This window comes from Eucyclogobius newberryi, unplaced genomic scaffold, assembly GCF_026437365.1.
Source record: "Eucyclogobius newberryi isolate DKJ021-1_F unplaced genomic scaffold, fEucNew1.0.hap1 SCAF_6, whole genome shotgun sequence".
NCBI lineage: Eukaryota > Metazoa > Chordata > Actinopteri > Gobiiformes > Gobiidae > Eucyclogobius > Eucyclogobius newberryi.
In genome coordinates, this window is record NW_027316278.1 from 24,859,625 (window position 1) to 24,887,108 (window position 27,484).

The window sequence follows — 27,484 nt, forward strand, 5'->3', positions numbered from 1 at the left end:
CCTGTATACTACTTCAGCCATGTCGTCATATACTGTGAATGTGCCGTTTCATGGAGCTTTTTGACAAGAGCGAGGCCAGTGCACGGACCCAAAACACTACGACTGAGGCAAAACTACCCACAGGTTAAAAATAGACGAGTAGTAGGAATCTCCTGGAGAAGACAATAGAGGGACAAGGGCCGGACGTCAGATCTAATGCTAATATGTGTTGGTCAAAATAGAACTACAAGGGTAAAGTTACTGTTTGGGTAAAAACATCTACATAATTACAATATAGTCAAAGGTCCGGAGCCAAAGTAAAGGTCAAACAATGCTTGATATTGAAGAGCAATTTTGAAAGATTTGACCCACATTGAAAGATATGAAGTGACCACACATACACAAAAAAACCTGATCTGCATTGCAAGGTAATTTAGGTATTCATTATATTGATAGTAAGGATTTTCAGTACCAGAGCAAATATAACAACACTGTATTTCTAGCCAAAAGTATGTGTAAAACCGATGATGAAAATCTCTGTCTGAATCAGGTTTAGTAAAGTTATTATAATTTGATGATTTGCTGTTTTTGAAAGAAATATCCAAACTTATGATCCACAAATGTTGAGCAATATTTGTGAGGCATAAAGTCAAAAAACTTGCCATATTATTGTTATGGCTGAAAATGACAACAATCGTGTGTGTGGAATTGAAACGTGGCACCACAAGCTGGAGCTATTGTGAATTACAGAGATATTAACTATCAAACAGGTCAACAAATCTGCAATCTGACAGTTAAACAGTGCATTTCAGGATCCATGGGTTTCAAAATGATGATAAATTGGGACGGTTGCTATAGTAGTTAACATTTTAAAACTAAAAATGATATATTTTGATCTCTTGAGTGAATGATGTCCTGCCCTCCACTTTAAGGCTGTCAAAAGTGTTAAAAATCAGATACTACTCGAGATTAAAACTAGTATCAAAACCCATTTGTGCAAGTATTGTTACTCATTATTTTTTATATTTCCTGAACAATTTGAGAATGTTCTTGAGCTTTATCAGAAATGTAACTGACATGTAACCGAAAGAAAACACTATCATTTGTCTAATTGAAATCGGTATTAAGTCTTTTTCTTAGTGTCAAAGTAGAGTTTGAAATTAATTTGTGATAATATTACTCCACCGACATGGTTTCACTAAAACATAGAGTAAGTTAACATCATTTGTTTATGATTTTAAAATCTCGTCCAGTTTTCCCATTTTACTTATTTACTTGTTTGTATTACATTTTACTTGCAATTTCATGACTGTTACTGCAATTATACTGTACATAAGGACGTGTGCTTTCAATCGTTATAAATTAAGACCTTTAGCTCAAATGTTCTGTTTATTTTTGACTAATGTAATATATGGACGTTTTGCACACCTGACTTTTGTTAATAAATGTTGTTCTTTTGGCATTTGATCTAAAGCTCTAGTTCGCCTCCTGTTGCATTGGCTCATCATAGGAAGTATAGGCTACTTTTTACTGCAAATTCAGTCATTCCAACGCTTTAACCTCAATAACATCACATTGTGTTGTGATACAGACCTAAAATCAATATTCCAAGCCTTTATAAAGGTACAACGGCCCTGTCAAAGCTTTGTTAAATGCACCCATCTGAATGACTCACTGCATTGACCACTGGTCTATGGCCCTCCACTCTGAATATATTTCAATATGAGGCCCTCAGTGAAAAAGTTTGGACACTCCTGCTCTAAGTGCACAATAATAGCTTAACTTAAGCTGCTAATTCAAAACTTTTACTGCTTTCAGGGTAATAATGGGAAGAATAAGAAAAATGTAATGTTATACTTCAAAACAGTTGCTGAAGTAAGCTATCATCTCTGATAATAATTCAGTTTTTGACAAGCTTAGCACTCAAACATGTATTCCACTCCCATCATAAAGTCATTACACTCTTTTTTAAGCACTGGCAGAAACATGCTCCTTTGTGCCATGACATTGAAGTGGAAACACTGATTCAACTCAATCTGATTTGTAAGAACATGGACTGAGGGACTTGATTTGACTCTCTGTGTGTAGTAACAAGTGTTTGTGATGGGATGGCCCATGCACACAGACACTCAGCGGTGAGTTTATGACAACCTTATCGCTCTTAATGCTATTTGCTTTCATCTCCTGGGGCCCCAGTGTGGACATTCTTGCAGGCCTGCGTCTGCGTGAGTGGTCAACGGCATAATCACACTTTATGACACATGTTTTGATGTGCTTTCATTGGCAAAGGGGGGCTGCCTCACTGCCCTAAGTGTCTTTTAAAGATCCCGCACGACAAAACACCAGCCATGAGTAATCAAATCGCCATTACGTCACCCAATTGTCGGAATACCACCGGGGCCAATTAAGCAGATAAGGATATTTGGCAATTTTGAGCGGCGTGGCCTTCTTGCATAACGCCTAGGCCCGGCTCCGACCGCGGCTACAGATGCGCAGGCTGCACGGGCGCACGCGGAGGACGGGGTGTCAAACGCGGCATCGACTCCGCCGCCTCTTCTCTGATGGAGAGGAACCATCCAAAAGTCCCCATCGCCACCTGCAGAATGCGCAAGTCCAACACAGCCCACTGCGGTCCCGGAGCCTCTGATTTATAGCACTGCACGACAGACACCGCTCAAAAGGCACATATTATGACCCGCTGTGGAGAGGTTTGCAGGGTGCTGGGGGGTCTGGGTGCTGGGGGGTCTGGGTGCTGGGGGGTGGGGGTGGGACAGGTAAACAGACAGGCACAGTGACCTCGATACAGAAACACACATCCGCACAACTGATTTTGTTTTCTTTTTGGAGAAGAAGACGCGCAGCACTTTCTCAGCGCGCGCGCGGGAGACACTTACCTCCAGCGTCCGGATCTCTTTTTGTGTCAAGTCGTTGGATGTGGCACATTTGGTCCGCAAACCCTCCAAACTAGAAATGCTTATGTCTATCATGTTCTGCACCAACTCGCACTGCTGCAAGGCTTTCTGCAAACCAAGACGCTGCTCCTCGCCTTTGGTCATCTCCTCGTTCATAGTTTGCGAGCAGTGGTCGTTATTTTCCCTTTGCACTTTGAAAAAATAAAAATAAAAAAAAACAACAAAATGAAACAACAAAAAAACCGAAGGACACCCCCCTCCCCCCACCCCCCAGTGGAAATTAAAATGTGTTTCGGAGAGGAAACCTGCAGGACGCCATGGATCGAGGTGTTGTGGGTTTACAGACGCGGTTTGAGCCGTGACACAGTCGACTCCATTGCAACAACAGTGCGCGTGGTTCCTGCTGTTTCATCAAGGTGTCTCTGCGTGGAGCTAAATCAAACACAATGTGAAGAGCAGGAGCGGCAGGCGGCTACGCGGTTCGCCACAGCATCCATGGGGTGGCCCTCGGCTTTGCATCGAACAAAAGCGCGGCGTCGGGGCGCATCGTAGCCCGCTGTTTAAAGGTGCTGATGCGAGCTTCTCCCTGTGTCCCTTGGCAGCCGCTGCATCCCGGTTTGCTCCCACCACACCGACATGTTTCCTGTCAATCAAATCCACAGCAACAGCATCGTATTGCCCAGGCTCCGCCGTGAGGGGCCGCTCTCGCGAGATCTGGGAGCCCACTGTCTCCAAGCCTGCGTGAGCACCTGACAGGGCAGGGATGCTGCAGATGCGGAGTCACAACGTTCAGTCAGAGGTGGTGGTGGTGGTGGTGGTGGTGGTGGTGGTGCCCCCTTTTCACACGTCCAATTATGGAGAGAATCACTGCCACGCGAAACATGCAGGTCTACAGAAGCATATGGTCACGTTAACGTGTCTGTCATTTTTTAATAACGTTACAATTATTGAGGTACACTAATAGTTGGGTATTGCTAAACAGTTAATTCAAACGTGTGCACCCCTATATTATTTAAATTTTGGGTTGTATAATGCATATTTGTTTTCAGTCACAACATTTAAATAGGTTAAATAATTTACGATTGAATGATTATAGAAACATACTATTTCTAATCAAAACAAATAGCCTAATCAGCAAGTTAAGGCAAAAGGGTTTGGGTTCTTAAAATGTTATAATAATTCTTTACGTTTTTATTTGTTTGAATTGTGGATTTAATGCATCTTTTCCTGTTCTGTAAAGCAGCTTTATTGCTTTTTGTGCTCTACAAATAAACTTGGCTTGCCTTGTTATGTGCAACATTTTGAGAACTTTTTTCCATTTAAAAATTATAATATTTTGTGTGGAATTGTTAAACATTGTGGCGGCGAAAGCTATGGATATGTAAAACATCAACTGTGTAGTGATAGGCAGATAAAACATTAGGCTGTTTATACTAAATATCTTAGCAAATAAATTAGCCTATATGTAAATAGAAGATATGTGATAACTATAAAAAGTCCAAGTTTGTCCAAGAATTGACTACTGAGTAATACTGGATTACTCAGTATTCAATGGATTACTCATTGAATACTGAAAACTTTATTATTCCCGACTGACAATTTAAGGACATTGAGGAGTCAAAATACAATCGTCAAAATAACCCAAACGTTATTTTTATTGTGTTATTTTATATATTGCACTGTTATTTTAAACGTCCAAGTCCTTTACTCGTATTTGTCCCGCCCATCTCCACTCCCATTGGTCATGCGTGATGACGTAGTACGCACAGTTTGCCGAAGAACGCGCCAAACCAGCGTCCTGAGGCTAAAACACTGCTAAACACGCTTCTTTTGCCTTTTCCTCATTTGCCTGACATTATATTTTAGTTGGATTATGGCTTCATCGAGCAGTAAAGCGTCACAACAGACACGGAATTTACCTTGGTGAGTGAGTCAAACATAAAAATGCTCGTAGCTCGGCAGATGCTCAGTGCTTGGTTTTAGCATGTGTGTTTATGACGAGAGAGACTTCAGGGACTGGTGTTTTGTGGACGTTTTACCACTGTTATAACTATTTGATTGTATTCATGTTATATTTGTGATCGATTGATAACTCGAATCACGTGTTTACAATGTTTGCAACGCGATAGGAACATTATTGTCCTCGTTTTAAAGGTGCGCTCTGTAACTTTTATAGTTGAAGGTCTGTCATCCTCTTGTGACATGATATTAAACCCATCTATATCCGTGGAAATCCTGTGGAGATGTGGTGTTTTTTAAAGTATTTCTGAGCAATAAAAACACGAATTGACTTCATAACATCTTCATAAATGCAATACTTATTGTTGTTACACAGTGCACCTTTAAGTGTCCTAAATTAGTCCAAACAATTGTAAAATACTTACTTTTTTCACAGGGTTGAAAAGTACAGACCCCAGACCCTGGATGACTTGATTTCACATAAAGATATTCTAAGCACTAGTGAGTAAAAGTATAAGTACAATATAACATTACGTGATATGGTTTATAGTTGTATATATCTATATGTATAGATTGGTAATTTTAATCTGAATCTACTGTTCCAGTTCAGAAGTTCATTAGTGAAGACAGACTTCCACACCTCTTGTTCTATGGGCCTCCAGGAACAGGCAAAACCTCCACCATCCTGGCCTGTGCCAGACAGCTGTACAAGGACAAGGAGTTTAATTCTATGGTGTTAGAGGTACATTTTCACTGCTCAGACTACTGTGGCACAACTCATTTTTATATATGTATTATTTTTTAATATACAATTTGTAAACTGTAAAAGTCACATTATATATTAAGCAATTACCTTTTGTTTAGGACAATACACTGAGCAACAAAAGGTTATTTTGTTCTGACAACGTGTAGTTTAAGTGCGCCTGTCACAATAACACTTTTTGAAGTATTGTTGTAGAAAGAAAATAAACGATAATATTGAAACTATTTTATCCCTCAAACACAATAACCTTAAAGCAAGAATATACCATTTAACTCTTTTTAAATAAACAATATCATAAAAAACATGAGCTGCAATAAATTAAACGCTTTCTATTTGTCGTTTAAGTTAATTATTAAATCTAAGAAAATGTTTCTTGTTTGTGCTGAGGAAAGGTAATGGACTATAAATATTGAGCACCCAAAAAAATACTTCGTGCTATAATTTATTGAACAATAATTCTATATTGTATTTATCTCTAAGTCCTGGTTGTTTTCAGACTAAGGGGAGAGTTTCAGATAATTGGAGGCACCATCATCTCCTCTTTTAATGTAAAACTTATCCAGGCAAAGTTTGCAGTGTATGCCAAGAATATTACTTTTAGTAACTTTTCTCCTGTTCTTAGCTCAATGCATCTGACGATAGAGGTATCGATGTAGTTCGAGGGCCCATTCTCAGTTTCGCCAGCACGAGGACCATTTTTAAGTAAGACAACACTTTATTCTTATTATGACATTCTTTAACTATGTGATTGATCTTACTGTAACGTTTATTTTCTTGTAGAAAAGGTTGCAAGTTGGTTATATTGGATGAGGCCGATGCCATGACCCGGGATGCCCAGAATGCTTTGCGGCGAGGTAAGCCATCTGTTCAGACAGGCATCGCCCACTGGGAGCTGCACGGCCCACCGAGCAGTCGCTTTATTCAGCCGTTTCCCAGTTACAGGCTGAGGCCGTAGTGCAAAGAACTAATCAATAAGTCCTCCATCTAGAATTGACAAATGATTGGAATTTCATGTCTGCTGATCTAAAACACCGTGACGTACATGCACTACTTACAGTGTATTCAAATATGTACATAAATCATATAATACTAGATGGTGATGTTCATGTTTTATCATGTTTCCCTGTTTTGCTTATATGATATGATGCATGTATTTTTCCTATCTTTTAGTGATTGAGAAGTTCACAGAGAATACCCGTTTTTGTTTGATCGGAAACTATCTGTCCAAAATCATCCCCGCGCTGCAGTCGCGATGCACCAGGTTTCGCTTCGGCCCACTCGTCCCAGAGCAGATGATCCCACGACTGGAACATGTCGTTGCACAAGAGAAGTGTGTGACGCATTTCATAACCCCTAAACGTGTAGAGTCTGAACGTGTCTGTACAACATTTAGACAATGAATGGTTGAAGAGTGATTGGATGTGTTTATTGTGGCAGCATTGACATAACTCCAGATGGGATGAAGGCTATCGTGACTTTATCATCAGGGGACATGAGGAGATCCCTGAACATACTGCAAGTAAGTTGTTTTTACCGTGTAATCGTAGTCCTGCTGCATAGATGGCACAGAGCCGGGTGATATGACAAAAAAGATTATTGAAAAAGTCTGAACTCCAAATGCTTTTACTGACGGACGACCTGGCTGATCATTGACTATTTGAAATACTTGAATCTCAAGCTTGATTTTTTTTTTGCAAAGCTGTAGTTCATTCTCTTTTTTTATCCATCATCTGCAATAATAACTTGTTTGTTGTTTATTCAGAGCACCAGCATGGCATATGGCAAGGTCACAGAAGACACGGTCTACACGTGCACCGGTCATCCTCTCCGCTCCGATATCGCCAACATCCTTGATTGGTCACTCAACCAGAATTTTACTACTGCTTACAATCGTATCCTTCACATATGAGCCAGAGACTGATGGATAATGCTTTAGAGAAAATGCAGTATTGTGTGGCTGTTGCTATTGATGAAAACCTTAATGATTGCTCTCAGAAATTCTTCAGCTGAAAACATTGAAAGGCTTAGCGCTGCATGATATTCTGACCGAGGTCCACATGCTTATACACAGAGGTATTTGTGCGTTCAATCGTTTCACTGATTTAGTCTGCAATGGAGCAAAATATGTATCATTCCCTTGTTTCTTTTAGTTGATTTTTCCCCTGCCATTCGAATGGGCCTGCTCATCAAGCTGGCTGACATCGAGTAAGTGATTTTGATTTGACTTCACGATGCACTATATTCATGGGTCCGAAGTATGTGACACTTGTTTCTACTGCCACCTTGAGGACAATAGCAGCTTGCCCCTGTGGGTTTTAACAACAAGTCTCAAAAGAAAGGATTATTCTTCTAAAACATTCCCAAAGACCCTGTTTGTGGAAATAAAAGGATTATAGGCATCAAGACGGACCACGTTTGGGTTGTGGGAGGTTTTTGATGGGTCGTGTGAAGTTGCCAAGTGAATGAGCGTTAAGGACTTCAGCTGCCCAAGTCCAGTTTCTCCACTTGCACATAAAACATCTACTTATTCTCAAAACCGTTCTTTTTTGAGTGATGAGACGAGCCACATGCACACGCCTTTCACTTTCGAGGAGAGAGAGCCGTGCAGATGTGAGGAAACTAACCTCTCGAAATGTCTTTGGAATGAGCTCCCTTTAGCTGGTGAACAAAAGTATTATGTGAATTATATAGGCTAATGTTGCAATGCATTGACATTGCTTCCTTTCCCTTTTTGGGACTGTGGGTAATCCACGGCAAAGTTAGTGAAAGAATGAATAATTAAAACGAGAACAAAAGGGGGGGTGGGTAGGTTGGGTCGCAAGAGGGGACCATTTAACTGAGTCTCCAGAAAGAGAACCACTGGGCTACAACATACAATGAGATCTCAAAATGGTAACAACAAATAAGTCACGTGACTGAAACTCATGAATATCTTTTCTGGTGGAGAATCTGCCACATGCTTGTCTCCATGGAGATGTTCATGCTTTGCCAATAATGCTCCACACAGTATGACATTAAACTCCATCTCCATGCAAACACCACTATACAAAGTTACAGGTCATATCTGTAAAGAAGCGCCCCCGCTTGCAGTGATGCATATTTGTAAATGCATTTTAGCATTAAAAATACCTGTAATTGAATAAATTAATGCTGTGTTGATGTCATACTGTGGAATATTCAAGGCAAAGCAATTAGATTTCCATGGAGAAAAGAATGTTGCATATTGCACCTTTTTTATATTTGTCATTGTTACCTTCAGTGTCGTCATAATTTAACTCTACTCCAGACACAGGTTGGCCTCAGGAACCAATGAGAAGATTCAGCTGAGCTCCATGGTTGCAGCTTTCCAGGCAGTGCGGGATCTTGTGACCAGTGAGGCTGCTTAGGACTTAAACAAAGGATCCCTGTAGCATTCAACACTCAACATCTAAATAAAACCTCAATTTGTAACCAATAACCTTAAAACAATTGTTTGATAAATGCATTCTTACTTTTAATAAAACATTGTTAATTTTCCAGTGAGTTATTTATAGTATTACTAAATGTAATACGCAAAGGTAGCAGTGCATATGAAGTACATATAGTATACGTTCCTATTAACATTAATCGTTACATGATAAATTAACAGTATAAAGTGATATTCAAGTAATTAAGCCAAGAACTTTGCATTATGTTCACTGAACAATCATAGTGCAATATTTTGTTGATATGGTTGCAATTAATATAAGTTAGAATATTTCTTTTGTTAGCTCATCTTTCTAACAAAAGCATCGTGTTAAACCAAAAAAGGCATTGTATGAAGAACAATCGCTGGCTCTATTGTCAGTTATTGCATTGAGTGTGGTTTCCTGTCTAGTTTTCCCACTCGTTCCAACAGTTTTGGAGGTCTGGAATGTTCCTGTAGGTCAGGTACTCCAGGATCCTCTTGGGCAGAGGTAGAGGCTCCATCTGGTGAGTGGACACAGAGTGGCGTAGGATGGACCGGCACAGGTGGCGCAGATTGGGAACTGTCCTCGGCGCGTGCCAAAACCTCACATGGCCATCCCTGGTCCTGAGGGGAGATGCAATTTAAATGTGATTAGATTTACATTCATTTACTTCTTTAATGGTGCAACATGTAACTTTTCTGTTAACCCATCTCTATTGAGACATGTCACCAGGTCAAGTTACAGATTAGACCTGTGGAAAGTGATTATAGGAAACATGCATTCTTATCAAAGAAATGCAAAGGACAATGGAATAACATCTCCATGGAGACCAGCAGGTATCCACCAGAAAAGTTACATAGTGCACCGTTACATCACATAAAATGCAATATTTGTATTCTATTCCAAGTTTAATCTATTCACATTGTTACTTTTGAGACCTTAAGTCTGGGGTGAATGCAAATGAACAATATTGAATTGTTTTTTAATTTCCTGACATTTTAATATGAATTAAAGCAGGTTTTACCCCGTGGCGACCACTCCTCCTCCTGGATGGTAATTGCAACACAGCCCATTGGATCTTCGGTCAGTTTTGGCCTGCATCACCATTCCCTTCTTGCCAGGTTCCCAGATTTGCAGTGGTCTGCATATGAACAGTTTAACATAATGCTACATGTCTGAAAACATATTGTAGAAACACATTTTATCCATAAACACACATGCTCACCTGTCTTCAGTGACTACTGCTAAGTGCAGCCCATTGGGAGAGAACTGAACTGCTGAGATTTGATTTTGTCCATAATCCTCAAAGTAGTCCCTGGAAAAATATGTATTGTATTTATTTAGAGCCTTTGGAAACACCCAAAGTACTTGACATTGCATTATTCATCCACCCCACATCTGGTGGTGGTAAGCTACTACTGTAGCCACATATGCCCTGGGGCAGACTAATTGAAGCGAGTCAATCTGCGTGATCAGTCCTCCAACCACCACCAACTATTCATGCACACACCAGGACAACGCAAGCGTCTTGCCTAAGGATAATGCGAGTGTCTTGCTTAAGGACACAGCAGTTGCAATAGAGCCACTTCTGTCCCACGGTGACACGAGCACATCTAAAGGCTTGTTCAGAGCTCTGGTGAGATCAGGCATTGACGAGCAGCTATGTGTTTCATACAGTGCACAATTCTTTGTTGTCCAACTCCGGATTTTTTCATGCAATAACAGGCTGCACAGGTCATGTGACACCAAGATAATGTTTTCCAACAACGGTGCAGATGCAAAGAGTGATAGCATGGGAAGTTAAGGTTACACGCTTTCACATAATTTCCTCATAATAAACACACAAAGTTGTTTGCAAATTCACACTGTGCTTACACTAAAGTGGACAGTTTCTCTGCAGTGTAAGGGTCCCACAGGTCAATCCACCAACTGGAGCCACTGAAGGCTGCTGTGGCCAAGAGTGCTCCGTCAGGGGAGAAGTCACATGAGGACAGCAGGTACAACGTCTTCTGGGTGCCTCCGCTCAGGGTCCTAATGAATGTGTACGAGCGCAGGCTCCACAAACACACCATCTGAAAAAGAGCAAAACATTGTAGATCAGTTTTGTATTTATCTTTGAAGTACAAAAGTATAAACGTGTAACATTGTGAGCCCAAGTTAATGTGCATCTGATCAGCGGTTTCACATTCCATGTGTGGGAGTTGAACATTAGCTAAACAGGTTAAGAATGGAGTAACTGAAGATCTACTTCCTTGATTTAAAAGGCTGATTGTAAAGACCACACATAATGTAATATCAAGGGACAACTAGAGCCAATGTGGCAGGACAAACAGTTTATTAAGACCACAGAATTCTTGAAACAACTTACTCTGTCAAACCTGCCAACAGAAGCTATCATACTGCAGTCTGGTGACACACAGCAAGAGCTGACCCAGTCCTTATGTCCAGACAGCACCTGCACCTTACCTACAGACACAGTACATACTTTATATTGTACCTTTGTGGCTTACGCCTGCTCGGATGTGTTCATGTCCAGTAACCTTTGCTAGAGCTGTGCTTCATTTGTAGATGAATGTATAACTAAATCAGACCAGCGTGTCAGGGGTCACGGACTAATGTTGTTAGTGAGTAATATTTCTGAATGAAAGATTTGACTCTACATACCTTAGTAGTAAATCTGTATGTGTGAGTTAGTGTACTGGCCAGGTGTACTCCCAGTATAATGAACATATGTATGGAGTGATGTATTGATGAGTTGTCCGCAGCATAAATACAGAAGTATTTCGAGCATGCTTGTTCACACCTTTATGAGTCAGATCCCAGATCCTTAAGGTCTTGTCACGAGAAGAAGATATGAGTGTGAGAGATCCATTTTGAGGGAATATCAGGTTTCTGACAACTCCCTCGTGTCCGTGGAGATCAAAAACGATATCACCTGAACATGGGGAGAAATGATGGAGTAACAGTTTTACCTTGTTGGGAAGACGCTATTAAACAAGCAGCTCACCTGTTAAAACGTTCCAGATTTTAATAACTCCACTTTCCAAGCCAGTGGCCAGCAGCAGTGTTCTGTTATGTCCCTTTATTGCCTTTTTTCCTGAAGAAGCTGCAATGGATTTTGGAGGTCTGGGCCCAAACGCGAGCCCCCACACGGGCTGATCACAGCTGAAACTCTTGTCTCCTCTGTCTATGTCATGTTGGCTGTCTCTGCAGTCAAATACAACACAAACATACATAATACAGAGGTGATTGTTCTTTGTTTTAGTCACACAGGCACAGTTCTGACATTATCCCACACATCCCCCACACTAAGCTGTATAATGACCGTGTAACACCCACACTGACAGCTAGAATGCAAATCCAGGTAGTTTTATCTTGATCTTACTCTGAGTCCAGCGGCCACGCGACAACCCACACGATGCCATGTCCCATAGACCAGGCGAACCAGGCTCCGTCCGGGGAGAAGTCCACGCTCCACGTCTCGCATCCCGCGCGTCCCTCCAGAGACAGAGGACGCCTGGTCTTCAGCTCGAGGATCAGAGCCGGATCTAAGGCTGGATGGGACCGAGAAGGAAGCATGGATTAAGCGGCTGGAAGCGTCAAACGCACAGAACGCTGCTCGCAGAAACGTGAAACATACATATATATATATATATATATATATATTATATATATATATATATATATATATATATATATATATATATATATATATATATATATATATATATATATATATATATATATATATATATAGCTTCTTAGCTACGCAGCGCCGCGGTGACAACGCGGACGTGCAGCGTTAGAGCTTATGTTCGTGTGACATTAGGTTCCAGAGGAGGCTTACGTGAAGGTTGAAGCTCCGCGTTGTTTTTGGTGGAGCACATCCTTCTCTTCTTTTCACATTCTTCGATGCTGTTGTTTACTTCCGGAATGTGACGTGTCCGCGCGTGCCCTTGTCCCAGCCGGAGCTCCCCGCGGGACTGTCCGGTGCTTCAGGCGGTGTAAACATGAGATGAATGTAAAATATGCAGCGCAGGAATTAAATGTCCGTCTGATTTCCTCCGCCGTGACTCGCCCCGCTGCTATTGGCTGCTTATTGTTGCTCAACGTAATCACGTTTTACAATTACGTAATCGCAATAAAGAACGTCAATAACGCAACACGGTCATTCAAAAAGAAATCAATAAGAAGAAAGAAGAAATGACTTTTTACGCACAAAGATAATGACTAGGTCAATAAACAGGCAAAATACTGTTTTGATAAGTATATTAATATAAAACAGATAAATACATTTACGTAAGTAATTGTGTTCAAAAATGAGATCCAATTTATTTGAGTGTTTTGACCAGCAGAACAGTGCAATGCTGAATAAACAGGTCCATGGTGTGAATAATTCAATGTAGAATGAAACTCACAATAATAGTGCATATAACAAGTTATAAAGTTTTTCATTTGATGCATTTATTTATTTGGGACAGTGTACATTAATCAGCATTTCTGTAAATGTACCAGAGTCAGCCAGAGGCCATTGTTCATCTGTGCTCCCTGGACAGATGGAGCAACAGTAAGAGTTAAACAAAAGAGTACAAATATACAAACAGTGCAATTAAAAGGTAGTGAAGATACAGATCAAATATGTATCATTTAAAAAAGACAAACAGTATATACATAGATACATATAAAAGAAGCTCTTGCAGGAACGAAAAAGAGTGATCACAGGCTTATGTCTTATTAGGCAGTTCTTATGATTTTTGGACTGTACGAGGTCAGTTCTCTGGTGTTACAGGGACTGATTTCTCCTTGAGGCTGTAATTGAAAAGGCTGAAGCACTGTCCCACAGGGGAACTATGCAGGCTCCACGGGCAGCACCTCCAGTGAGACATGTACTGACTGCTCTGACGCTGACAAACTGAGTGAGTGGAAGAGATGGCTGGCCACGGACACATTTGCGAATTAGACAAAGGTTTGAATACTTGTTGAGGTTTGTCCCGATCCAGCAGGTTTTGCTTTTGAAGAATATTGCAATGTTGATATTGTTGATATTGTTGATATCTCATAGGCTTTATATCCAGTATTTGTATTGGTTGTTTAGTTTGCCCGAATCCTGTAAATGTTCAATCTTTCACATTTAGGCAACATTTAAGTAATAAAGTGAGTCACATGCTAAAAACAAAACAACTATTTAATTTGTTCCATGTCTATTTGCAATCATTACATTCAATACAATACACGGTTTACAAATACAACATATCTACAAATAAAGTTTTGATGAGAGGCTTTTATATTTGACATATTTTGATCACATTCTTTTCATTAGAATACGTTATTCCCTATAAAATCATAGAAACCTGATTTCTAAAGCGTAACAAGATCCTCTGGCTCTTCTGTCTTTGCCGTGTTGTCCTGCTGTTGTATCGTGTCATCCACAGTTTCTGCCTCTTCATGATCAGCTGCGACGGGACACATTGTCAGTTATTTTGTACACGCTACACATAGGTTAATTTGAATTAGTATGCAGTAAAGTGAATCATACTTGATGGGATTCTGTGTATTTCTACGAGTGTGGTTTGGCATCCGTTTGATACAGGAGGAAGTCTGGGCACAGTGGCCTGGAATATTTCTTCATCATCCGACTCAACCAAACTCAACACATCTCCTCTGTCCTCCTCCATTCTCCTGTAAAACACAAATTGTACAAGCCTCACAGTTTTAAACCTGTCAAAACTAAATACAAAGGTTATTCATTTCATGTCTATTTCACATCATATATTTGCAACAGACATTCAAGAGTATTTGTTTGCTAATTTTTCATCATCATTACAGTCCTTTATTTTATTTATGTATTTACTTTGGTTATCTAATGTAACAGGGCTTGTAATATTTGCTTGTTTTGTTATGTGTATTTTGGATTTATTGACATATATATTCAGATACGTACCCAAAACCACCTGCAACAAGACAATAGAAAGAAAATAAAGAGTTAAACTTCATGGGATTAAGCGTTTTGAATACTTAAATACATTAGTATTACTTTACCAAGGCAAATTTTGTGCCTGCTGGAATACACAGTCTTGGCTATGATGATGGCAGATCCCACAATGAGCACTGCAATGAATAATCCGATCACAGCGCCCGGGTATGCCGATGACGCTAGAAAAACACAACATGAATCAAGGGAGGAGCAGCAAGAAGTGCAGCATTCCTGCAGTGACACACAAGTGGTGTAGCTCCATCTAATTAAAACATAAGGAGACTTAAAAGGGACATATTCTGTCAAAATGAATTGTATGAGCTTTTAACCATGTCATGGCAGTGTTCCCTCTTCATTAGCTTGCTTAGCTTGAATAATCCTATTTTGTCCTGCATTTCAGGCTTAAGTGCTCAGAAATGTTCAGTTTTCACATCCTGTCTCCCCCAACTGCTCTGAACTTAGATATGATTTTTTTTAAACTGGGCTCAAACAACAATAAAAACATGTAACTAAATCTTTAACCGTGAAATGCCACAGTGAAGAGGCTTCTCAGGTCTACAGTTTTGAACAGGCAATGGGCCAGTTGGATCAATATTGCCGTTTACAATGAACAATTTTATTTTATCTCTGCATGTTGTAGTCCATACTAAATACATGAAAAAAGCACAATATGTCACCTTTAAAGATAGACATTAGGCTACTGGCAAAGCTAATTTGAGCATAGATCTATAACAATGAACTGGATGAGGCACACGCCCCGTTTGAACTCAAGCAAGTGTGATTCGTGGCCACTCAAAAGTACAGACAGAATCCTCCCAGAGAGCGCATTGTACTTTTTACCTAAACAAACTGCTTGGCTCACAGGGACCAACAGCTTTCACAGAGTTCAGATTTGGAGGGGATTCCACTCAATGTTTTGAATAGTTCATGCTGTTAAAATAAAGACAATTTACACGTATAGACAAAACACAAACTTCCACAAACATTCTTTCCCAACTTTCTCATCTATCGGAGCACAGATCGACTTCTTCCTCGTCTCAAAGTTATTGGGTTTTTGGTCTTGATTGCTCATTTTTATGTAAAGTTGTCTTTTTATAGATATGTGATAAGTGATGGAAAGTCACATATGCTCAATAAATGACAGCCCAGGTCTATTCTCGGACTCCTGAACATGCCATGTGCCAAGGGAAGAGGTTTCAGGGAGGTTTTATGTCTAGACAAGACAAGACAAAGCAGTAATTACAATAAAATGACACATAACATTAACATATACTTGTTCAGATTAAGTAAAAATCGCATATTCACATGCAACAACTAATTGAAAAATCAAAAGAATAATTTTGAGACAAATTGATAAGTAAAACAATTGTTAGTTGCAGCACTAGTGTGTACAATTTGTGGGGGGTTTACCATCTGTGCGATCAGATTTAACTGACTTTGAGCAAATACTGAACAGTAAATAAGCGTATATTACTAGAATAAGTTCTATCAAACAAGAAAAGTGGAGTGAAGTTCCAAGTTGGGGAATGTACACGTCTCCTGCTCACATCAAATAATAATTGCAGCTCATTAAATGTCAGATGTTGAGGTAATTCATCCTCCTGGTCTTATACTTCCAGGCTTTTGGATCACTCTGCTCTTTAAATGTTTAAAGAATACATTTACAGAACTTAAAAGTACAAATTTCCATGTTGTGTTTTGGATTTTGCCTAAAAAAGCACAATATTTCATATTATTATCATTAGTATAGAAATTGTCCAAATTAAACCTAACAATATTTAATTTCACTGAACATCTAGCATCCATTTTAAATGTACCACATTTTCCCACAGGAAGATTTTTATTTATCTTTTTATTTGTATATAATTACCTTTACCCCATGAATTATATATACATCTATTTGTTTTTGTTTTTTTTCATCTCAATAAAAGAAACCAAGAATTTTAAACCTGTCTCTCTGATACTCTGATTTATATAGCGTGGTCTTTGCCTTATTATCAATTGAAAACATGAAATTCTAATAAAACTTGCAATCTATATTTACAAGGCAATTGCTGTTGTAATCGTTGGCTCTACAAAATATATTGATTTGATATTTTATTTATGTCAGTAATCTACAGAAATATAGCTTTGTTTTTGCTTTTCAGCTGTAGTGTCCCACCTAAACCCATCTGATTTAACTTACATTTCACAGTGAGGTAAACTTCTAGCTCTCTGGGGCCGAGCGGGTTCTCACTGTGGCAGAAGTAAACGCCTTCATCCTCCTTGGTGATGTTGACTATGGTCAGTGTGAAGAGGGGCCCCTCGGCTGTCACTGTGTACTTGGAGTCATTGATTATGAGCTCCCGCTTGAGGCCTTTTCTCCACGTGGTAGCCGCGGGGGGAGTGGATGTGGTCTCGCTGCAGTCCAAAGTGACGCTGGTCCCGTCCAGAGCAGTGGCCAGTGGCTCTCCAGTGGGGAATGGAGTTTCTGACAAACGCAAAGTAAACGTTTGAATGTACAACTGTGCAATAACCACATTTGAATCATTAAATAGAAGAGTAATAACACAATTATTATTATTATTATTATGAGAATTTTAGACGATCAAAATGAAGTAATTTATTTTCTATCCATACTCCAAAACACGTAAACCTAAATGTAAAATGCTTTGATTTTTTTTAACATTAATTTCACGTCATAATAATTGTATAAAATAAAAATAAGCAATACAAATAATAATAATAATTTAGTTCAAAATGACTCTACCGCACAAAACCTGGAGCAAAGCATGTCTGTCTGTATGTCTTTCATCACACAAAACATTACTATTACGTTATAGTCATATTATTATAGTTGTATATATAACTATAGTCCCGTGCTCTCTTTGACAATACATACAAAATGGCTTCAGAAAATGTTTTTTCTTTCTTTCTTGTAGAATAGAACAGTTTAAATCTGACCACCTGTTTTGACTGAAGCAGGAAAACAGGACTAAGATCCACTAAGAACACTTTACTAACACTTTTACATCAAGCTTGAATCTATATAGAATACAATGTGTTTCTTCAGGTAAACAAATTCATCAGTTGACAATACTTACTAAGGGTAAACGTACACGACCTGTCCGCCCCCTTGTGCAGTGCTTGATGCTGTGATGCGCATCGGAGTGTCTGCCCTTCACGGAGTAGGGAGCTGTTCATTTTCAGCACCAGGCTGTTCGTCACATTGGAGGCTAAAACACGTCCACTGGAAACGTCAGTCCAGTTCAGCAGAGGAGCGGGATAGACGCCCAACCACGAGCAGTGGAAAATAACAAAAGTGGAGTCCAGCGTCCACATGCACTCCGGGTGTCTGTCCGAGGCATCTATTCAGAACAAAAACAACAAAACCAACTGCATTACAGTTTGTAAAAAAACACAGAGCTCCTCCTTTTACAAGTCAAATGTTCTTTTTTCTGCCAGGTTTTGATTTTATTAGCTGGGGTCAAGATTCTTCGTTACCTCAATAAATATTTGGGGGAATATTTAGCAAGATTTTACCCCTGACTTCTTAACTTTTAGAAATATTTGTATCTATGTTTGTTTGTATGTATTTATTCATTTATTATGTGTCTAATAATTCATTGATGATTTATTCACAGTTAGTAAGGGATCATCTCAAAATGGGTTGAAGCTGAAAAGACTTAATATTTTTCGTCTCTCTCTGGACCCCCTCCCCCCCAAAATACTTTGTCTGGCTTCACATAACATTTTACGCGTTGATAAAACAATAGTAGCTTGATAGACCCTGCTCACCTCTAGTGAACATCCTTTGGTAAGTTTATATTTAGAAGTTATGAACTCTCCAAATAATGTCACCTGTCGCACATGTTTTTACTGCTTACTCCACATGGTCCACGGGCCCTAGGGGCCCTACAGCAAATCCCATTCAACCCAAAACTGTGAGATGACCACATTGAGATAGTCTCAAGAGGATGAGAGAGTGAGAAACTAATGTTTCTTGTCAAAACCTGTAATTGTCAATTGCCTGAGTTTAGACCTTAGACATGTCAGAGTGACAGAAGCAGAACACGCGCTTTTGTCTCAGTGAGAATCTCACGTCTTCTGTGATTGGCCGAAACCTCATGCAGGGTTTGTGTTGGTCCTTCTTCCGGTCAGTGCGTAGCACGTTACTAGAGCCAAATCCCCTCCCCAGAGGAAAAATATTAAGTCTTTTCAGCTTCAACCCATTTTGAGATGATCTCTAAGTTAAAGGTGGTATGGACGATTTTTTTCAGCAATTTTTTGTATCATATTTTCTCGTGGCGTGGATAAATCATTTGTCCTGCCACGTATCAATCATAAAACGCACCTATCGCTCACCTGCAGCCGCGTGCGGTTCCTCCTCACGTTTCTGCGTGCTTAAGCGCATGGATCTATCATAATATAGTTCCCTCAGTGTACGGGGCAAAATGAAGACGGAGAAAGACAGTTCGAGCTGACGCAGAAGTGGACAGAAATGTACGGGAGACGAGAGATGCGATTCGCTCCGTTGCGCTAATAAACAAACGCACGTGTGTGTTGTATCGGTCCACACGGGGGAGTGCGCATGCGCACTTCCGCCTGCGTTCTCAAATCGCCGAAAAATCGTCCATACCGTCTTTAAATGTCAGTTGAAAACATGTATTTGTTGGACGTGCTATTAGTTTCTGTAACAATTGCAATCTTGTTCACTAGAAGAAACTTAATAAATGGTGGGTGATTTGACCCTAAATTAATATATTTTTAATGTTTTCACTACAGCTCCCACCCCAAAAACATATGTGTTTATAAAAGTATGATAAATAGTTCAATTGAGTCCTCTTTTGGGGGAACGCATTCTCCTACCCTCAATTTTTTTGTGTAAATAATCCAGTAAATCTAGAAAGTTCTGGATGAAACTGTCAAATATCTGGTAAGTTATGATAGAAACAGTGTAACTAGTGCACATTGTTTGAAGATGTGAAAAGAGTGAAGGTACACCACGTTCCCTCAGTGTTCCCTCAGTATGGTACTCACAGTAGACCAGGACTTCCACACTCTTGCTGACTCTCTGATTGGACACTGGGTTGTGGGCGATACAGCTGTAGTTTCCCTGAGCACTGGGCTGGATGTCCTCTAGTCTATATTCCAGTGACTTTCTAGTGTTGTTGACCAGAGACGCGCTGACGTTTGTGAGTCCAGTGAAGGACAAAGTAAGCTCTTGAGATGGGTATGAGTTGCCATCACAGTTGAAGTAGATTGAGGATCCTCTGACGGTGGTAAAGGTCCCGTTGGGCAGGACCGCAACAGGATCAATGGCTATGGAGACATTGTCAGGTCCGTCTAAAGAAAAAAGTGATTTCTTGTAAATCCTTTTGTTAATGGTCAAAACATATTTCATATTCACATGTCACTATTAAGTCAATTTTAGTGTTGATTATTGTGGGGAAAAAACATCACGATTCAACGACTATTTATGATTATTGAGTCTGTCACCAAACAATTAACTAACTAAAGTTTGTGACCCACTTTACGAAATTGAACTTTCAGAAAGACAAAATAGAGTTCAATTTGACTAAAAAAACAGCCAGTTATTTACATTTGAGTATCATTTTTGGACAATAGATTGAAGTAAAAATACTTTTGCTTCTAACATCACAATTATAATTTTTGGGTTCTTGCGATTATATTGTGATCTAGACAATCACGATTAACTAAATAATCTTGACATCCCTGTTTGTAATATACAAACAAAATCTTCAAATAACCCAACTCTCTGGGATGGGTTATTTGTCTACAAAGATTTTGTGACTGAATCCTAGATTTTAACGATGGACATTTTATTCAAGAACTTTTTAGGCCTAGAACTATGCGACAGACAGATTCAAATGGTCAATGATCATCTTGGTGCTTTTTAGGGTGAAGTCACACTTGTCGTTATTTTGTCCTAAATCAAGTCAACGTTTGTCCTGATGTGGTTTGGTTTGGTCCTGTTTTAGTCCTTGTTTAGCCCTGATTTAGTTCAGGTTTAGTCCCAATTTTGATGTGGTGAATGTGCCTGCATGAACACACCCATAATACAGAGGTTCTACAATCCTCAGTGGTTTGGACTGGATCAGAGGAGTAAATTCGATTGTTTGTGTGTTGAATTCCACTGACTAAACTAAACTAAACTCTTTCAAATCTGTACTGAAAGCAATTTAATGTCTTTATACTAAATCAAGCCTTACAAACATTAGTACATATTCATTTATTCTGCCATATCGCACAGCCCTATTCTTAAAACCAGTTATACAGCGGTTATAAGCCTATTATGGCCGAGTGTTCTGGCATTCTGCACGTGGCACGTTTCCGGGGGTCTAAGTTAAGTTACGAGGGGCCCCAGGAGGACTCACGGGCCACTTGAAGCTGGACTCTGGCGTGGAAGGTGTTACTGGGCAGGGCGGAGGCGCACAGGTAAACACCGTCATCCGCGCGCTCCACGGCCCGGATGCGCAGGCTCCCGTCCGGTAACACTGCCACGCGACCGGAGCTGTCCGAAGCGTTCAAAGGCGACGAAGCCCCCCCGGTAACATTCCTCACTCCGCGTAAGTCCCACCGGGTGTCGGTCGGTGTTACATTCCCCGCGCTGTAACAAGGAAGTAGCGCTATGTCGCCCGGCGCCGCTGCCACAACCGAGTCCGACTCCGGGGACTCGTCACCTGAAACCGCTGCGGGACAAGAGGAGGACGCGTCAGACTGAAGCTTAATCTGTGTTTAAAGCCGGTTCTGTGCGGGTTAAACTTACCCGCGCGGGCGCACAGACACAGCAGCACTAACGCGGTGGCGCTCATGGTAACTTGTGGCTACATCGCCCGCTTCCAGCGCGTCGACAGAAGGTTCCCGGTCGAAACCTGTCGGACCAGTTTCTAGCCCGGGTTCACCTGCGAGCTGGAGGCGCGCGCGCGGAGCGGACCTGTCCCGCCCGCGTGCGTCCCGCCCGTGACAGACGAGGCACGGACTTCAGAGACACGGGATCGATCAGGGCCACGGAGCCGCTCTCCTTCGGTCCGTGCGTTTGGTTTGGTCTGTTGCAAAAAGTGGTCAGGAACAAAACCACACCCTGATTATACCTGCTTCTTTAAAGCAACAGGATTAGGACTTTCACATGCTTTATTGTGGCATTAAGTGTCGCACTTATGCAACTCTACACCACCGGTTTATTCTACAAACCGGTCCCTTTGAGTCCTCTAAATCAGAAGCAGAACTAATAATAGTGTTTTATTTGTGGTGCTCTAAATAAGATAATATCACTTTTGTTATTATGATATAGTATATATAATAAAATATAATACGTTTTTTTATACGAGTTTTATAAGAGCTTTTCTATAAGAGTGTTTTTTCTAAGTTATCGGATTTTATTATTTACTTCTGTACCTACTTTGTGTTGCAACACTGGAATTTCCCCATTGTGGGACAAATAAAGGCTTATCTTATCTGCATTTGTATGATTCTTCAAAAGTAAAACATACTTTTATTTATTTTAGCATCTGAAATTCAATGTTGGTCATTTTGTTTTTATAGGGTCTATTTACACAACAAATGTTATTACGTTGTTTTAAAGTCATAAAAATTAACTCATAAGTAATTATTAAACTTTCTTGCATTTATAGTGTGCTTATTGTTCCAAATCACCTTGAAGAACATGCATTCTCACTCTGAACGTGATTGAACTCCAGAATGTATCTTGGCTTGCGTCATCACATCACCTTGTCTCCATGGAGATAGGTTACGTTTAATGCCATACTATTCACCTTATTATGCCGTGCCCTCTTTTGCCTCTTTCTGCTGTATTGTACAGTAGTATTGGCACTTCCGCTTGAGTGGGAACTCTTTTCACTTAAGTGGAGAACAAGGGGAAAGTCTTGCAGCTAAAACATTATATGAAGTAGGTAAGTTTGTGAAAAATGTTCATGTGCAACAACAAGTCAAAATTGCACAATGGATGCGATCGACATCCCTATGTAAAATAATACAACCAGAAGGACTGCAATGTATGGCAGCGCCTAAGACAACTTCCAGAATAAGGTGGATCAAAGATTCCATGCAAAGCACAACATCTGGTGACAAGCAACTGACCTGCCAGACCCTCCACTTGAAAGGTTACCTAGTGCACCTTTAACAATGTAAGACAAATCTTTGAGTAATAAAAAACATCAAATCAATGGCAAAGCAAGATTTCTCACACCCCAAGCCAGATACTTTCCCAAAAAAAGTGGTAACGGTTGAGAATGAGAAGCAGAGCTATATTTCTGAATCGTAGTCCAGGCACCCTGGGACCTAAGTGCCCCGAAAACCTGAAAAGAGAGATTAAGTGCTCACAGAGTATGAGGAGCCTAGGGGCCCCAGTGCAGTTAAACTGTCTCAACTGATGTTATGCCCATGGTTTGGTAGAATGACTTGACTTGGGACATTTCAGGAAAAACAACAACATCAGAATTATGAGTGGTCATTGTCAAAGGGGATTTCTTCATATCAAAGACATACAGCTGACCACTGTTAAAATAAAGTTAAGGAACTAAAATATTAGTAGGCCTATCAATGTCAGAATAAAATACGACAAATTGGTAATTTATCAGCACCCCAGCGGGGAAAACAACTACATGGAAAATAACTTCCATGGAAAATAGAACCTGATTGGTTTTGTTTTATATTTTTCATATTTTTTTATTATTAGTTGTAGTTTTGTAAAACTGTTAAAATTAATAACAATAATGTTATAGTTTACCACGGGCCCTGAACGCCGCGGTGTTTCTGTTCCGCACACACGGCGCGTGCGCGCTGCGTAAACAGCACAGCGTGCAGCAGCAGCACCAGCAGCAGCGGCAGACAGCGGTGCAGCACTGAACTCAGAATGCCTGTTGACTTAAGCCTGTGGAGTGGCGCTCTGGAGCTGCAAGAGGTTGAGGAGAAGCCTGCTGAGCCATTGACAGTTAAATACGGTTCCGTGGAAGTCGATGAACTCGGCAAAGTACTCACCCCAACTCAGGTCTGTTAGCTAATGCTAATGGGGCTAACGCTGCTGTCTGGGTGCGGAGTTTCTTTGATAGAGTTGATGCAAATGAACGATTGCATTGCCTATAGTTTATGTGGCTCTGTGTCAAATCAAATGCACACGTTAATGCAATAGTAACCATGCTAACAATGAAGTGCGTTCAGCTGGTTGCATGTCTTTTTGGCACGTTTGCTTGTGATCATGTAGTGAACAGCGCCCTCTCGTGGCTAAGATGGTGAACACCAGACATCACCTTTGTGTTTTCACCCCGCAGGTGCAGAACAGACCCACCTGCATGGAGTGGACAGGATGTGACCCCAGTAAACTCTACACTTTGGCCCTGACTGACCCTGATGCGCCAAGCAGAAAGACTCCGAAATTCAGGTACGGCCCAGATGTTGATATATTCTGGTTTTTGCATCACTAATGAAATACTAAGACTGGGTTCATTGTTACTTCAGGGAGTGGCACCATTTTCTGGTCATCAACATGAAAGGGAATGACGTAACTTCTGGATCTGTGATGTCGGACTATGTCGGCTCAGGACCTCCCCAAGGAACAGGTATGAAGAGTCTTAGGCCTGTCATCATAATTTAGTGCAAAAGTTTGCTATAGAAAAAGAAAATAAATTGAATACTGTTTTAGCAGGATTATTGTAAAGAAAACTATATCTGCAACAATAAAATGGTACAATGAAATGAAAAAAAAAAGACAAAATAAGATAATATTCCACTTTGCTTTTAATTATTGTGACAGGCCTAGTTGTCTTTGTGTGTATATTTCCAAACGGTGATGTTAAATACACATTTGTCTATGTTTGACGGTCCCCAGGTCTACACAGGTACGTTTGGCTGGTGTATGAACAAGCCGGCCCCCTGTCCTGCTCCGAGCCGGTCCTGACAAACCGCTCCGGGGACGGACGTGGCAAGTTCAACATCCAGAGTTTCAGGCAGAAGTACAAACTAGGAGCTCCAGTGGCCGGGACCTGCTACCAGGCCGAGTGGGACGACTATGTGCCCAAGTTATACGAGCAGTTGGCTGGAAAGTAACTGCTGTAAACAAATGTCCTGTGAACTTGAAAGCACTTAAGATGATTCTAATCTATTTTGGAAGATCCTGACTCCAGCGACGTGTAGTATTTGGCTGCCTTCCCCCCCCCCCAATCACTCAAATATGAAATACAACCCATTGATTCAATAATTTGACTATGGGAGCACTGATCAGTTCTTATTGGTTCATATAGTGTAAACATTGGAAGTACATTTGTGAGTTAATAAACTTCTGCAGATGAATACACCTTTTGCAAGTTGTGTTTTTTTTTCTTTTTTTTAAGTCCAAGTCCAACAAATAATATTTTACTGGAGAGTTCTGGCTCAGAATCACACTACAATACTTTAGTGTAGCGTTTCCAAAAGGCACAGGGCTGATTTCAGTTTTTAATTGATTTTTAATTTGATTGCAGCATATTTGTGAATTTAGGTAAGATAGCACAACGTACTACTCAAAATTATACATTTAGACCGGATTTGAAATGTTTATTTGCAGATTAAAATAGTTACAAATGTCATTTTCATTTCTTAGTGAGAGTCCCAGGCCGGTTATTTCAGGGTCCATGGCCTGAAACGTTCAGGAACATCGAGTTGTGTGACGTGGTTATTAAAAAAAAACAGTCTTTGGTTGTGTGATAAGCACTTTATTTACAAATATAATTAAACGCTCTGACAGATTCATGCTTTCTTTAAACCTGGAGAAATTAAAGTGCATGCAATGATAAAGCATTATACTGTTCTGGTTTGTAACAAATTACTGCTGGGACGTTATTTCTGAAGCATTAAAAGAGACCAATAGACTGGAAATACTCAGACGAGGTGGAGCGAAAAAAAGCTTAAAATTATTATTTTGATTTGAGTGACATTTAAAATAGAATATGAAAATAAGTAAAAGCTCTTCATAAATCCATCTTTCAACAAAACCCCTCCCATTGCCATGAAGCCCTTTGTGCTGCTGGAGTTCTCATGTCAAACTGTAGATGAGGATTTCATATTATTCACATCGCTGCCAGTGCAGAGAAATCAGTACAATGCACACAATTTATCACCCCAGTAATCATTGAAGTCACATTTATTGGAAGCGTACCTATATGTACTGTGCATTGTGAAATGTTGTCCAAAAACTGAAATCTTTGTTATGATTACCTGATAAATACCAAGTGTCAAAAGAGCAGCACTGACAGCCACAGAATCAGCTGTGAGTTATCGCGTTGAGATAGTTTTTTGCTTTGCTTAAACAGTGAATCTCTCCTAAATGCATGTTTGGAGAGTGTGTGCAGTCTTGGACTGTCCCCCCTCTAATCCTGCGCCTTTAGTCACACTAATGTGTGCTCATTGCACAACAAACATGAAACACTGACTATGTCATCATTGTACAAAACATGACAACTATAGGAAGATCTCCAGCATTATTAAGAGGTAAGGATGGATAGGGGCTTGGGTGGGTGCACAGGACCCAGGACCCAGGACGCAGAAACACAAGTCTCCAAGTGTCTGTGTTTGAGTGAGGACGTCGGCCGCATAGACGATGCCTGTCCGTGCTTTAGGTCAAAGGAGGAGGTGAGCCCTCATCTGTACTCGTCCTTAGGAAAGTCCAGGGCCCCCAGGTTACCAAAGCCCAGCCGCAGGCTCTCCATGTCGAAGCTGTCAGTCTCACGCTCCTGACGCTCCAACAAGTGTTTGATACGATCAGTTCGCTCCTTCTGAAGGGAAACCAGCTCCTCTTCAATCTACAACCACAAACATAACATCAGATATTAACAACAGCTTTAATTGAGTTTCAACGACAACATTTTTATATTATCTGAAAACAATACGCATACGCACTTCATAAGCTGCTTCTTGTTTCTCTTGTCTATTGTCCAACTGTAAAGCCATGTTCAGATGTGTTTGTAGTGGGTGTATCGTGTGTATCGTGTCTGCTGTGCTGAGGCTCGTCATGATTGTCGCAGACGTGCTATAAACCACAGGTTCAGCCTAAAGACCAAATGGTGCAATACAGCACACCGGAGTGGTACTGAGCATGCACCAAAACTCCAGACTGTGACCATGAACCGAACCGGAGGACAATAGGCTTCTTGAAACCATTACATCACTCTAGTCCAAGAGTGCAGAACTGAATAAAGCCACAAGGTGGCGCATCAATACAGTAAATCATGGAGCTGGTGTAACAAAAGCTTTAACTGTCTTTGTTCAGAGGAAAGTGGACTCAGTTATAGGATTAAACCTCAAACAACTATGTACTATGTACACAACAATGTGCAACTAGAATTAATGTAACATTTGACATAAAAATGACATATTATAATACATACATAATTATACTTCCCCTTTCAACTCATCTAGTGCACCTGGTGCCTGTGCTTCCATACGGCCGCTGCTTTCATCTTGAGGTGAAAGCACA

At 40.4% G+C, this 27,484-nt stretch overlaps 6 protein-coding genes across 9 annotated transcripts in view; 2 read left to right on the forward strand and 4 right to left on the reverse strand.

Moving 5' to 3' along the window:
- The window catches only part of ksr2 (kinase suppressor of ras 2), a 105,305-nt gene extending 102,186 nt beyond the window's left edge, over positions 1-3,119 (reverse strand). For all 3 annotated transcript variants that reach the window (XM_072434171.1, XM_072434172.1, XM_072434170.1), the window contains exon 1: positions 2,874-3,119. In XM_072434171.1, the coding sequence (XP_072290272.1) occupies positions 2,874-3,047 (174 nt within the window). In that variant the 5' untranslated portion in view covers positions 3,048-3,119. The remainder of the gene's footprint in view (positions 1-2,873) is intronic.
- Positions 3,120-4,663: 1,544 nt separating this feature from the next.
- Positions 4,664-9,007, forward strand: rfc5 (replication factor C (activator 1) 5). The gene is made up of 11 exons (XM_072434173.1): positions 4,664-4,814; positions 5,287-5,351; positions 5,456-5,592; positions 6,236-6,315; positions 6,394-6,467; positions 6,784-6,943; positions 7,051-7,132; positions 7,376-7,505; positions 7,609-7,686; positions 7,764-7,818; positions 8,900-9,007. Exons 1-11 carry the CDS (start codon positions 4,765-4,767, stop codon positions 8,997-8,999), a joined length of 1,011 nt encoding a protein of 336 aa, XP_072290274.1. The 5' UTR covers positions 4,664-4,764; the 3' UTR covers positions 9,000-9,007.
- A 74-nt stretch (positions 9,008-9,081) lies between these two features.
- wsb2 (WD repeat and SOCS box containing 2) lies at positions 9,082-12,620 on the reverse strand. The gene is made up of 8 exons (XM_072433896.1): positions 12,427-12,620; positions 12,049-12,248; positions 11,845-11,976; positions 11,410-11,507; positions 10,917-11,113; positions 10,267-10,356; positions 10,066-10,182; positions 9,082-9,664 (listed from the first exon to the last, which is right to left on the reverse strand). The coding sequence occupies exons 1-8, from the start codon at positions 12,618-12,620 to the stop codon at positions 9,466-9,468; spliced, it is 1,227 nt and encodes a 408-aa protein (XP_072289997.1). The 3' UTR covers positions 9,082-9,465.
- A 1,133-nt stretch (positions 12,621-13,753) lies between these two features.
- vsig10 (V-set and immunoglobulin domain containing 10) lies at positions 13,754-21,879 on the reverse strand. The gene is made up of 9 exons (XM_072433813.1): positions 21,785-21,879; positions 21,393-21,707; positions 20,035-20,340; positions 18,099-18,362; positions 17,201-17,485; positions 15,081-15,194; positions 14,983-14,992; positions 14,578-14,720; positions 13,754-14,494 (listed from the first exon to the last, which is right to left on the reverse strand). Exons 1-9 carry the CDS (start codon positions 21,828-21,830, stop codon positions 14,400-14,402), a joined length of 1,578 nt encoding a protein of 525 aa, XP_072289914.1. The 5' UTR covers positions 21,831-21,879; the 3' UTR covers positions 13,754-14,399.
- Positions 21,880-23,814: 1,935 nt separating this feature from the next.
- Positions 23,815-25,194, forward strand: pebp1 (phosphatidylethanolamine binding protein 1). Its single transcript, XM_072432676.1, has 4 exons — positions 23,815-24,025; positions 24,306-24,415; positions 24,493-24,593; positions 24,863-25,194. The coding sequence occupies exons 1-4, from the start codon at positions 23,891-23,893 to the stop codon at positions 25,078-25,080; spliced, it is 564 nt and encodes a 187-aa protein (XP_072288777.1). The 5' UTR covers positions 23,815-23,890; the 3' UTR covers positions 25,081-25,194.
- Positions 25,195-25,703: 509 nt separating this feature from the next.
- The window catches only part of taok3a (TAO kinase 3a), a 36,142-nt gene continuing 34,361 nt past the window's right edge, over positions 25,704-27,484 (reverse strand). For both annotated transcript variants that reach the window (XM_072432451.1, XM_072432450.1), the window contains one exon: positions 25,704-26,810. In XM_072432451.1, coding sequence (XP_072288552.1) covers positions 26,649-26,810 — 162 coding nt within the window. In that variant the 3' untranslated portion in view covers positions 25,704-26,648. The remainder of the gene's footprint in view (positions 26,811-27,484) is intronic.

What these genes read in the sequence shown, in the direction of transcription:
- pebp1 (XM_072432676.1), top strand. Translation starts at nt 23,891, where the DNA reads ATGCCTGTTGACTTAAGCCTGTGGAGTGGCGCTCTGGAGCTGCAAGAG. An exon ending in AAGTACTCACCCCAACTCAG is followed by an intron (nt 24,026 to 24,305) that starts GTCTGTTAGCTA and finishes TTCACCCCGCAG; the next exon opens with GTGCAGAACAGACCCACCTG. An exon ending in AGAAAGACTCCGAAATTCAG is followed by an intron (nt 24,416 to 24,492) that starts GTACGGCCCAGA and finishes TTGTTACTTCAG; the next exon opens with GGAGTGGCACCATTTTCTGG.
- vsig10 (XM_072433813.1), bottom strand. Translation starts at nt 21,830, where the DNA reads ATGAGCGCCACCGCGTTAGTGCTGCTGTGTCTGTGCGCCCGCGCGG. An exon ending in AGTCCAGCTTCAAGTGGCCC is followed by an intron (nt 20,341 to 21,392) that starts GTGAGTCCTCCT and finishes TTTTTTCTTTAG; the next exon opens with ACGGACCTGACAATGTCTCC. An exon ending in TGTGGAAGTCCTGGTCTACT is followed by an intron (nt 18,363 to 20,034) that starts GTGAGTACCATA and finishes TGTTCTGAATAG; the next exon opens with ATGCCTCGGACAGACACCCG.
- rfc5 (XM_072434173.1), top strand. Translation starts at nt 4,765, where the DNA reads ATGGCTTCATCGAGCAGTAAAGCGTCACAACAGACACGGAATTTACCT. An exon ending in CAGACACGGAATTTACCTTG is followed by an intron (nt 4,815 to 5,286) that starts GTGAGTGAGTCA and finishes CTTTTTTCACAG; the next exon opens with GGTTGAAAAGTACAGACCCC. An exon ending in CCAGAATGCTTTGCGGCGAG is followed by an intron (nt 6,468 to 6,783) that starts GTAAGCCATCTG and finishes CCTATCTTTTAG; the next exon opens with TGATTGAGAAGTTCACAGAG.
- wsb2 (XM_072433896.1), bottom strand. Translation starts at nt 12,620, where the DNA reads ATGCTTCCTTCTCGGTCCCATCCAGCCTTAGATCCGGCTCTGATCCTC. An exon ending in AATCTGGAACGTTTTAACAG is followed by an intron (nt 11,977 to 12,048) that starts GTGAGCTGCTTG and finishes CCCCATGTTCAG; the next exon opens with GTGATATCGTTTTTGATCTC. An exon ending in GCAGTAGTCACTGAAGACAG is followed by an intron (nt 10,183 to 10,266) that starts GTGAGCATGTGT and finishes GTTCATATGCAG; the next exon opens with ACCACTGCAAATCTGGGAAC.